This window comes from Miniopterus natalensis, chromosome 14 (assembly GCF_054644295.1).
Source record: "Miniopterus natalensis isolate mMinNat1 chromosome 14, mMinNat1.hap1, whole genome shotgun sequence".
Classification (NCBI taxonomy): Eukaryota; Metazoa; Chordata; class Mammalia; order Chiroptera; family Miniopteridae; genus Miniopterus; species Miniopterus natalensis.
In genome coordinates, this window is record NC_142094.1 from 7,033,488 (window position 1) to 7,046,116 (window position 12,629).

General features: G+C 46.3%; 1 protein-coding gene across 1 annotated transcript in view; it reads left to right on the forward strand.

Moving 5' to 3' along the window:
• BMPR1A (bone morphogenetic protein receptor type 1A) overlaps positions 1-7,974 on the forward strand; it is a 133,123-nt gene extending 125,149 nt beyond the window's left edge. The window contains exons 10-13 of the mRNA XM_087824251.1: positions 930-1,227; positions 2,955-3,130; positions 4,043-4,173; positions 4,258-7,974. Coding sequence (XP_087680377.1) covers positions 930-1,227; positions 2,955-3,130; positions 4,043-4,173; positions 4,258-4,383 — 731 coding nt within the window. The 3' untranslated portion in view covers positions 4,384-7,974. The remainder of the gene's footprint in view (positions 1-929; positions 1,228-2,954; positions 3,131-4,042; positions 4,174-4,257) is intronic.
• Positions 7,975-12,629: the final 4,655 nt, after the last annotated feature.

The window sequence follows — 12,629 nt, forward strand, 5'->3', positions numbered from 1 at the left end:
TAGTAGACACTTATGTTAGTTGCCTAAGGTTATCATAATAAATTACCACAAAATGGGTGGCTTAAATGAACAGAAATTTATTCTCTCTGAGTTTTGGAGGCGTGAAGTTTAAAATCGAGGTGTCAGCAGGGCCATGCTTCCTGAAGGCTCTAAAGAGACAGCCCTTCCTTGCTTCTTCTGGCTTCTCGTGATTGCCAGCAACCCATGGTGCTCCTCAATTTGGAGACAACACTCCTATCCTGCCTCTATCATCATATGGCTTCTCCTGTGTGTCTGTGTGCAAATCTGCCTCTTAAAAAGGATACCAGTCATTGAATTACCACCCACCCTAATCTAGTATGACCTCATCCGAATGTGGTTACATCTCCAAATAATTACAGGTACCAGGGAGACATGAATTTGGGGGGCAGGGGTCACTGTTCAACTCAGCACTTTTTCTGGAGAAGGGAGAAGGAAAGGGGGCCAGTATTATGGACCTGCTCATCAGCGAGCCAGCAGATGTGAGAGCGCTTGACAGATACGTGGCATTGGCTAGGTAGTTGAACATATTTAACTTAATTTTAATGGGTCCACTTTTCAATTTGAAATCAAGAGTTTTCCACGTTTCTTCTTTGTGGTTTTTCATGCTAGGAAAGTCATGTAGATGATAACATTCCCCTGGGTTATTACATGATATGTGATTTTCTTAGTCATACTATTATCATTTTCAGGATAATCATTAATCTTATTTTAAATTTATTGCAGAAATATAGACTTATATGTGTAAATGGCAAAATAAAAATCTTGGGAACACATTCAAGAAACATGTTAGGCAGATTTCCTGCTCATTGTCTGTGCATCATGCCTGAGTTACCCTCAAGATCCTGAGGGAGCCTTTACCCCTCACAGCCACCTCTGATAACTGACCTTGAAACTCATCCACTGCCCAGGTTTCATAGCAGCAGACATTAAAGGCACTGGCTCCTGGACTCAGCTCTATCTGATCACCGATTACCATGAGAACGGGTCTCTCTACGACTTCCTGAAGTGTGCGACACTGGACACCAGGGCCCTGCTCAAGCTGGCATACTCAGCTGCGTGTGGTCTGTGTCATCTCCACACAGAGATTTATGGCACCCAGGGAAAGCCTGCAATTGCTCATCGAGACCTAAAGAGCAAAAACATCCTCATTAAGAAGAATGGAAGCTGTTGTATTGCTGACCTGGGCCTCGCTGTTAAATTCAACAGGCAGGTGGCTCTTTGTCTACTGTTTGAAATTATGTCAATCTCCAAAAGAGGTTTGCATACTAGTATTTAGGACAGTAGAATTCCAGGAATGTGTTGTGCTTGTGTAGTATAAGAATATGATTGGGGTATTGCTCTGGTTGGTGGGTTTTGTTTTGTTTACAAAAATTACATTCTCCTCAACATAATTTTTTACTGCCTGTTTTTTATTGTCTGAGACATCCTCCGACCTCTGTTTATGTAGGTCTACTTCATTCTCTTTAATAGCGTCAGTGCCAGTTTCCAGAATACGATGTACTGTAATTTATTTTATTACCCGACTCACAGCATTCCAGTTGCCTATGGTTTGTCTCTATCTAAAAAGTACTTTAATGAACTTTGTATTTTATGGATATATATTAATCCTTGAGCACTTATGCAAGTACTTTGTCCTGATGGGTTCCTTAGAGGGGGCTAGACGAAGGGTCTGTATGTATAAATCAAGGTGCACTGCACAGTATCCCCTAGAGAGCACACATCAACTTAGACTCCCGCAAGTGATATAAACATGCCATTTCTCCATCGCCACTTGATATGTTGTTAATAGTTTTAAACAGTTAGAATTATAACATTTTTAGGAAACTGTTGAAATCATTTTAATGTTGTTATAACTTTGGAGTACAGCAGCCATTTCCCATTTCAGAACTAATTTCAGGCCTTAAGATAAAAGTACTAGTCCATAATAAAACAAACATTAAAAAATTAAATAGTCTTCCCTGGTTGTTCCAGTGTTAAAATCTTGTTTGTTTTTAATCAGTGTAGTATTAATTGGCTCAAATATTCATCAGATGCTATGTAAGAAAGTACAGAATAATTAATCTCTGCTCTGGAGTAGTTTCTAGAACTGCGGACCTAAGCCACAAAGCATCCATGTCTTCCAGCTCTAAGATTTACTCCACCAGCTGAAAACCTCAGTAAACATCACTTATCACTGTGATTACTGCCGGTGTGATTACTGCCAGTGTGATTGTGTAGACACTGCTTAGATTGGAACTGATTCGCTTCACCCATAAGGAAGAAAGTGTAACCCTGTGTCACGTGAGAATGGAGAAGGCAAATGATTCCTCTCCCCTTACTTCCCATTCACTCATTCTGGGACATAACTATCTGCCACGTTTCTTACATTCACTATTGTCCTTTTTCTTTGAAAGACACCAAACTTGTTTGGTGACAAAAGCTGACCTGAATTCATGCAAGGCATCTGTTGTCTTTGTCCAGCTTGATAGCAGTGTTCATACTGAGTGTTCAGTGCAGATGTGGTGGTGAGTTTGGTGCAGGGCCCTACTCTAGACTCTTCTGGGAAGGAAGTTCTATAATAGGTAGCATATGCTTAAAGGGTATGTTACTTTTTTTAAATCTGAAAGATGCTAAATTTAAAAATACATTTGGCCCCAATGATTTCGGATAAAAAGAATGTGGAATTTTAGATGGATGGATGGATGGATGGATGGATGGATGGATGGATGGATGGATGATAGATAGATGATAGATAGATAGATAGATAGATAGATAGATAGATAGATAGATAGATAGATAGATAGATAGATAGACAGAAAGACAGACAGATTTTTATTATTTTTTGTGGGAGGTGAGGGGAGAAAGAGACTGACTTTTATAAAATACAACAAAAGTGGAAGAAAAACTGTTTGTTCTTAACCATCAAGCATGACATCACCTGTCTCCTGTTTCAGTGACACAAACGAAGTGGACGTCCCCTTGAACACCAGGGTGGGCACCAAGCGGTACATGGCCCCGGAGGTGCTGGAGGAGAGCCTGGGCAAGCAGCACTTCCAGCCCTACGTGATGGCCGACATCTACAGCTTCGGCCTGATCATCTGGGAGGTGGCGCGTCGTTGTGTCACAGGAGGTGGGGGTCCGGGGGTGCTTCCGGCTGGGTTGCATCCTCGTGATTCAGAAAGTAACGGCGCCTGTTATATAATTTAGAAGTCAGGGATTCCCTGGACCACTCCCAGGCTCTGTGATTTCGCTAGGACTCAGCATAGAGCTGTCTTTACTGCTGAGAGCTATTGTAGTGAACGGGTACAAAGCTAAATCAGCCAAGGGAAAGGCACCAGGGCAGAGTTCAGAGGAGATGGGACACAAGCTTCCAAAGTCCCCTCCCAAGGACATCGCACAGGGTACACGTGATCCCTCCAGCCCATGACGTGTGTGAAGTGTCGGCCACGAAGTCGTTAGAGGCTTAGTTTTCCAAGGTTACGGCGGCTGGTCACGCGAGCGTCCTCTGCGTAGCATGTACCAAAATTCCAAACTCTCAGCGAGAGCAGTGTTCAGCACGACCCCTGCTGTGCACGGATAGCCTGGGCCCCGTGAGCATCCTTATCGTTTAGGGAGCTGTCTGCAGGCACGTTTTCAGACCCCAGCGCAGCCAGCCCCACGGGCCTTTCTAAGAATGACAGTCTCAGGCTGGCTGGGGTTTCTCTTTTCTACAAATCATGCTGTCTTTCTGCTACATGTATTAGTAGGAATTATAGAAATAAATAATTTGATTAAATTTTAGGGTGAGTGTTTCCCCTTGCTTTTTTTTAGGAATATTGGTAAGTCCACAGCTGTGATGGGGATCCTGATGGACATAAGGGAAATAATTAGACATACAAAAAGAGCAACATACATTTACTATTAAAAGTGACCCGTCCACTGTATAGTTGTTTCTTCGTTACGTAGGTGTCAGATTTGGTTCCACAGTTGAGTAAGAGATGCTGGGTAGATTGGTATACTGTCTAGCTACCATTTTTGTGCCCACTCTGTTTTCTCACTACAGGGATAGTAGAGGAGCACCAGCTGCCATATTACAACATGGTGCCCAGTGATCCATCCTATGAAGATATGCGTGAGGTTGTGTGTGTCAAGCGTTTGCGGCCAGTTGTGTCTAATCGATGGAACAGTGATGAAGTAGGTAGAACTCAGCCCTGAGGGAGTGACGGTGTGTGTTGCCAAAGGTGTTCACCTGCTCACTGCATTCTGTTTACTTTTCAGTGTCTTCGAGCGGTTTTGAAGCTAATGTCAGAATGCTGGGCCCACAACCCAGCCTCCAGACTCACGGCTCTGAGGATCAAGAAGACACTTGCTAAGATGGTTGAATCCCAAGACGTAAAGATCTGACAGTTCAGCAATCCTGAGGAGAAATTCTAGACTGCAAGACTGTTCACCCAAGGAGCGGTGGAGTTAGAGTAGAGTAAGGATGCTAACTTGGTTCTCAGGCTCTGTCCTCACTACACCTCCACAGGCTGCTAATGTTAAACCTTTCCGTGCTCTGCAGAATATAAGCTGGGAACTTCTAAAACGTCATTCTTAATATACGGACAACTTTACTTTAAATGTGGTTTCTGATGCCTTTTTAAATTGGGTTTTTATGGACTACATCGAGACGTCAATCCTGATGAAGTCAGTCTCTGGCCAAACTCTGGGTGCTGAATTACCTGCTCACACAGTGCTTTCTGTGAAAGCCTGAGGTCAGTGAATTCAGAGAGACAGAGAAGTGATGCACATGCCTCTACCTGAGAAAATGAAATCTGTTTGTGCTCAACCTTCGTAAACAGCCTAGGGATTGTGGTCTGTTTGGGATATTGCGTAGTCTATGAGAAAAGTTTGCCAGGCCTTGATAATGGTGTGTGTACCCACGCATGCACACCAAGATTTCTCTGCTGCCATTGAATTAGAAGAAAATATAATTTATGAACATGCAGGAAGATTTAGTGGCTTGTTGGTTTTGTGCTTTAAAAATGCATGATCTGACCAAGATTCGCCAATCACATAAAAGCCATTTACCTTGAAAGAGCTAGCTTCTCCTCCAACTTTATTTTTTAACATAAAAGGTTATATAAAGGCCAAAAAAGTTTAAAGTGCCTGGAAATTTCTACTGTTTTCCTCCCACCACCATCTTTTTTTTGTAATTATTATTTTTGTCATAGAAAGCATCCTGTCCAGAGTCGGACCTTTGGTGCCACGACCCTGTAAAGAAAACACTTCTTGCTGAAGTGAGGTACTAATCACTGCATTGATAGCGACGTTAAGTGCCTGTAACCATGTTCTCTATTCTTTATTCTCAGTAACTTTTAAAAGGGAAGTTATTTATATTTTGTGTGTAATATGCTTTATTTGCAAAATCCCTGCTCCTTTTACAACTGTATTTTATATATGTACGTACATTCATACTGCTGTAGAGACAGCTCACGTGTACCTCACGCCTCATCCTTGAGGGGGAAAATAAAAGCTCATCAGAAGAAAATGTTATAAAGTAGAACCACATATGAATTTTTAGAACTGATACAGTCAGAACAGCATGTTAAACCTAAGAGTTTGTTCGTTTCAGGTACAGACTTTCATTAAGGGTACTGTCATCTCAGCTCTCCGTTGTGAAAGGATCCTCTAATTAGAAGTTTCTGTTTCAGAGCTAATACAGATGTTTGGACATTTAAACCATTCGAGATGTTTGGTTTTATGATCTCTGTTTCATACCTGTGAAGACGGTGAAGTCACGGCCCGAAGCTCTCTGTCTGCGCCATGTGGCCGTCACTCTGAGCACACTGCAGATGCGACGGACGCCTCTTCATTCCAAGGAATACTTCTGTTCACTTAAACCTTTCACACTTCTGTGATGCCCTTTAAATATTAACGTCTTAGTCTGAAAGAAAAAAAAACTTACAGGCGCAGAAAGCAAGACAGTTTTCTTTGAATATAGCATAAAATAAATGTGATTATATTACAACATAGTCAAAACACTTTTAAAGGGGGACATCAGAGCATGAATCCACTCATTGCCAAAAATTTGACTGGCTCCTAAGGGTGAAACTCTTAATATATTTGTCTACATCAAATTCCACAAATTTAAAATTTGCTTTAACAGTTTTGACTAAATTTGATAATTTTCATCTAAGATAATTTAGCTTTGAAGTGTTCATCGGGATAAGTAAACCTGCCTATTGGCAGCACCCAGTAATGTGCTCTTTCAGAGTGTCCTCCGTCTCTTAACAGTGGAGTGTATAGGTGTTTTTATCTAAATTACCATGCAGTTTAGGAACACTTGTGAGCTCTGATTTACTTAGACTGAGGTTAACCTTGATTTATTTTTATTTTATAAACTGTATATCTTCAAAATCATTTTTCATCCTAATAATAAAGAAAATATGTAAGAAAAGGCAATCTCTATCCTTAGAAATGTTAAAATAGTATGTGGAAGCAAAACGTCACAGGTACTAAAAGCCCATCATAATGATTTTTTAAATGAAATTGACCTATTAAAAGTGATATCAAGAAATCAATGTTGAGACTTGTTCAATATAAATATTTTCTAGAATAACATGTTTTTTAAAAAGCAGATGACTATTTGAAATTTTAAAGTCTAAAAAATGTTGCATTAAACTTTTCTTCTCTCCTTACTTTTACTCTTAAATTTCTAAGTTCATCCAGTAAAGGAAGGAAGTATTATTTAGTGCCATAATTAATAATTTGGAAAACCCTAGAGACCATTATTTGATCCCACAATTGAGCATTTTTAAAATGTGTGGCTTCTGTCTGTCATCCCTTTAAATAATTAAAAACAAAACTCCAAGGTTTTGGTAAAGGTACCAGAATAGAACAGAAGTTAGCCCTCAAAGAAAATGCTTCTTTTGAATTTTCTTATACCAGTAAATATCTCTGGAATGACAGGCACATGGGGCCTGGCTTCGGTGCCTATTCTAAGCGTTCCCTGTGCTTGCTGATGAACAAGTTTCTGAAGTACGAAATTTGGATCTAATTCCCTGGGCATATTTTCACCAAAAGTATTTCAATCAACAATTCGTGTTGCGTTTTCAATGTCCGGAAGTATTTCTAAACTTCTAACATCGTTTCTGAAAATTATTTTCCTAGAACGTGCCAAATTTATTATTTACTCAAAAAAATAGTAGCTTTCCCCCCAGATGTTTTGCTTATCTTTAAAACAAAAATGCGATACAATTTTTAAAGAATCATGCAGCTCTGACTTGGCACAAGATCAAATTTGATATTCAATAATTTGTTGCAGGGAATATTTTATAAATTAAGTCACATTTCTTTTCATACATGTCTTCAAATGTTTCTAAATATCTAAAGTAACTTCAACAGCAGAAATACGAATTGAGTTTTAGAAAGGATCGTTGCAGCTCTTGTGCTATTTAAAAGTGGTGACATTATTTGCACGGGTCAGGTGTTAAAGTCCTTGCCTCAGTGCTGTTAAAGTCACAGTGAAAATTGCGGACAACTGACATTCATAGAACCAGATTGAATGTGGGGCAGCACCCGGTGAAGCTGTGAGTAAGATCGTCCAGTAGGAGAGTCTTTGAGCACTGCTTTGCAGAGGATTGGCTGTGTTGTAATTTTAGATTGTGCTCTGTACTGTGCTCTCAGTGGGATTGCTTAAGCCCTTTTAGTGACTGTTATCCCTCCCCATTTAAAAACTAAAATGTAGTATATATTGTATAAAATGAAAATACCATTATATAGCTTACTTAGGAAAGTTGTACATAGACATTGAAGGAAGGGTTAAGCAGTTTTATTATGCAGTTGTAAAACACCAAAAATACAGGTTCGTATTTGATATGTAACACACTAAATATATTTTGTACAGCATCTGCTTTAAAAGGTGCCTTATTCAGTTTACCATTAATTGCTTTGTTCTATATATAGATTACATCCAATGTATCATTTTTAAGTAAATAACCTTATTTTAGTATACTTTAGTGATGTGTTTTGTGATGCTCTGCTCGGACTGTATTGTATATTGGAATACACGTCTGGTGAGGTTTTATAAATAGTTAGTGGACATCCATATATCCTGAGGTGTGCATTTCAGCGACCAGAAAGCCAGTAGGGAGCACCGGGCAGGTATGTGACCAGACAGCCCTACCCCCTGTCCTTCATATAGATAGAGGGGTCATGAACCTATTACAAAAAGGTGGGTTTTTTAAAAAATAATTTTTTTCTAGTTATAAAATGTACTTCCTGCAGAAATTTTGGAAAACATAGGAAAGAATAAAAAAGCAAATAAAATCATTCAATTCTATTGCCAGATGTTACCACTATTTACATTTGAGGGTTTCCTTTTGATGTTTTTCCGCTGCATACTTTTCTACAGTATTAAGATCATAGTGTGTCACTATGTAGCCATTGAAAGGATAACGTTTAAAAAATTGACCACAAAATCTTCCATCAAGTAGATGGAATAATTAATTTTTTTAATTCCCCATTCAATATTTGGGTTATTTCCCATTGTTTTAGAAAACGTAACCAATGCATTGAACATCATTATTCATAAATTTTTGTGGACGGGCCCGGGAGCAGGTGTTTCGGCTTTGGGACGGGCCCGGGAGCAGGTGTTTCGGCTTTGGGACGGGCCCGGGAGCAAGTGTTTCGGCTTTGGGACGGGCCCGGGAGCAGGTGTTTCGGCTTTGGGACGGGCCCGGGAGCAGGTGTTTCGGCTTTGGGACGGGCCCGGGAGCAGGTGTTTCGGCTTTGGGACGGGCCCGGGAGCAGGTGTTTCGGCTTTGGGACGGGCCCGCGAGCAGGTGTTTCGGCTTTGGGACGGGCCCGCGAGCAGGTGTTTCGGCTTTGGGACGGGCCCGGGAAGTGGAACACGCCTCGGCTTCCACTGGGCGCAGCCCCCGGGGCCTGCTGCTGGCTGTTGACCCCTGGGTTTTGAACGTTTCAGAACCCGGCCTTGGGGAATGGAGAACATTTGAAAATGGAGGTACCACTGTACTTACCCCATTTGGTTACCTTTCTAAAAAGGGGCCAAGTCTATAGGAACTTTTAGAAGATTAAGGTGGAAAACAATCTAAAGTTCTTAGCTCTTATTGCTGCCCCGAGGATGCCCAGTTTGCACCCCGCTGGCGGCGAGCGCGCCCGCCCGGCCGCGTGGGCGGTGTCGGGTCCCTGTCCCCCGCGGCCGTGCCCCTGGGGCGGGGGGGGGCAGCTCTGCGCCTGGCCTCGCTCGGGCCGCGCAGGGCCCTGGGGTGGCGCCCTCGGGGTGCCTAGGGACGCCTCTTGCGCAGTTGACCGTGTGACATCTGAAGTTTCGGGAGGAGCCGATGTCTCCCCACAGGGCGCGTTTGGGGCGGTCTGTCACAGGCTCCGCGTGGGAAGCCCCCAGGGTCAGTGTGACGAAGAGCCGGGGTTTCCTGGGCCTGCCGGGACCCCCAGCTCCGCCCCCGCGTGAAACAAGACTGACCGATGCTGGGTAAAGGGACGATCCCCTTCCCCGCACGGCGGGCCCTCGTCCCGGAGGAGCGCGGGCCCGGGGTTTGACCCCAGGGCCACCAGTGGGCTGAGCAGGGGCCGCGCTTCGGAGCAGCCCGACCTGCGGGCAGGTTCGCGGGCCGGCTCGGCCCGTCCTCTCCCCGGGAAGCGACCTGCCCCCGCTGCGGGCGCTCTGCCCGTGCCCAGGCCGGCGGCGTCTCCCGGGGCGCCCGCCCGCAGCGGTGCCGCCCGCCGCCCCCTCGCCCGGGCAGGGCCGCCGCAGGGGACGCGGGTGCGGGCAGAGCCGGCAGGTCGCCCTGCGGCTGGGGGGCGCCGCTGGGGACGGGGGTGCGGGCAGAGCCGGCAGGTCGCCCTGCGGATGGGGGGCGCCGCTGGGGACGGGGGTGCGGGCAGAGCCGGCAGGTCGCCCTGCGGCTGGGGGGCGCCGCTGGGGACGGGGGTGCGGGCAGAGCCGGCAGGTCGCCCTGCGGCTGGGGGGCGCCGCTGGGGACGGGGGTGCGGGCAGAGCCGGCAGGTCGCCCTGCGGCTGGGGGGCGCCGCTGGGGACGGGGGTGCGGGCAGAGCCGGCAGGTCGCCCTGCGGCTGGGGGCGCCGGCGCGGCGTCGGGGGCACGGCCACGGGACAGCGTCTCCGCAGCGGCCCCTTTCGCCCCGCGCGCCCCGTTCCGCTCGGAGCGCGGCGCTCCCCGCACCCCCCCTCCACGGAACCCCGACGCCGCCAGCACGGAGCCCGCGGAAGGCTCGGCGGAAAGACTGCGGCTGGAGGGGAGGCCGCTGCTCGGGCCGGAGCCGGTTTGAGAGCAGACTGGACCCGGCAGCAGCCGCGGGGCTGGAGCGCGGCGCTGGCCTCCGCGCACGAAGCCCGCGGGAGTGTTGGGAACGTCCCCAGGAAGAACCGCAAGGCCGAGGAAAGCCCCGCGGCGTGTGCGCGCCCCCTCGGGCCGCCCCAGGCGCAGCTGCTCGGTTCAGGCCCCCTCTGGCCTTTGGGGGGCAGATCCCGCCCCGCAGCTGCTGCCCGCGCCCCCCGCGCCCCCCGCGCCGCCGGAGAAGTGGGCGTGGCTGACTCGGTTCTTCATAGCTTCATTTTTCATTCAAGAAACGCCTGTCCAGTTACTAATTAGGTTCTTTTTCATCGTTTCTTGGGTCTGGAAGCTTTTCTTCCATTGTCTATTCCCTCCCTTCCTTTGCTCTCGTTCCAGAACTACGGTTAGACAAATACTAGGTCTCCCGGGTGTTTCTTCCAAATTTCCTAACCTGCCTCTCTGATGTTACATCCTACCATCTGCTTTTCAGCCCATCTACTGTTTTTTAAATTTAAGTAAGTTTTCCCCCGGCTGGCTCCGCAGTCGAGCGTGGACCTGGGATCCCGGAGGTCAGGGCGGACGCCCCGTCGGTGGGCGCGGGCGGTGCGGGGCCCGCGGGGCACAGGAGGCGGGCTTCAGTGCCCTCGCCGCTGATGTTCTCTCTCTCCCGTCCTCTCTGAAATCAACAAAGACTTTAAAAAAAAAAAAAAAGTTTAAATATTTAAATAACTAATTTTACTTTAACTGTATTTTGAAATAACTTCAAACTTTCCGAAAAGTTGGAAAATTGTTTAAAGAATGCTATTTACCCTTCACCTGGATTCACACACTTACATTTTGCCACAGTTGCTTTCTTGTTCCGTATGTGTATGTACAAGAAATACAGAGGCTCTCTCTGGGGTTTGTGTACACATGTACACACATGCTTTTTTATGAACTACATGGAGTGAATTGCAGAGCTCATGCCTCTATCCCTAAATACTTCAGGGACATTCTATTACGTAACCAATTTCCTACAATTACCCAAATCAGGAAGGTTAACATTGATACCGTAACCCGCAGACCTCGTCGCGCTTCGCAGGTGTCTGAAGAGGGGCCTCCAGAGCACATTTTCCTGGTCCAGAATCTGTCCAGGCCCTGCGTTCCCGGGCCATGTCTCTTATTCTCCTTCCATCTGAAACAGTTGTCCAGCTCTGCTCTTTTGAGATCCTGACATTCTCTGGAGGACGGGCCAGTGTGTGGGTGGACACGATGTTCGTGTTCTCGGGCCTCCCATCGGGACGCCACGACGTGTGTCCCCCATCATCACAGTGGACTCATGGCTTTTATTCTATTCAGTCTTACGAGGTCATTATTTGTTTTGATGTTCAAATTGACCCAGACTTGGCTGCTGGGAGTTCACCAAACTGGCTCCTGAGCTCTTTCAACATGTGCCACTACTTTTAAGCACTTCTTTTTGGCACTTGACGATGTTCCAGGCTCAGCTGCTCCTTTCTTACCCCAGTCAGCCCTTTCTCAGGGGAGATGATATTTAGAGACCAGGATCTGGGTGGCAAATGACCAAGGTGTATCTTTACAATTTTCTCTATTGTTTCTAGAGATTTATATATTCCAAAAACTTCAGTTTGGTGAGTTTTGGACCTTGTTCATGACCCCCAGTGGGGGACGTACAGGAGGCAGCCGGTCCATGACACAGGCGTTTGGCGCTCTGGGGTAGTTGCTCCTCCGACTCAGACTCGGGTTTTTATCAGGGCGTGGTAGGGTAATCACTGTTTGTTAGAGCAAATATAAGTAACACTTTCCTCTCTTTGCCTACTCAAGAACATCCAGACTTTCCTCCACTCTCTCTATTTACAACCTCCTCACCCCATACCCCAAGAATTTCGTCACTGTCAAACCAGGATGGGGGAGCTTCTTGATAGAAGGGGGGGGGATGGTGCTCAGGAGTTTTTTGTTTGCAAGACACAGAATACCAGAGGAGCTTCTGGGGAAGAGAGGAAAGCTTTAAGAAACGTTGTTGAGAGACCATTATATCCCCTTCAGGGTGCTTCTGAAATAAAAGCAGAGGTCAGGAGTTATTTGGACATGATGCTGTGGTTTATGGAGATGTCTCTGGATTGATTCCCTGGGTTACAGATGTCGTCAGGGTGCGGGGGCTTCCTGCCTTCTCAGGGCTCAGGATTGACCGCGGAGGCCACTGCTGCCAGCTGCTCAGCACAGCCAGGGGTGGTGGCACTGCCCGCCTGCTGCCTCCACTGCCCCTTCACCCACCTCCAAGTGTGTGACAGGCCGAGTTTGAGTTTGGACTCCCCTGAAATCACCCCCATTTCTC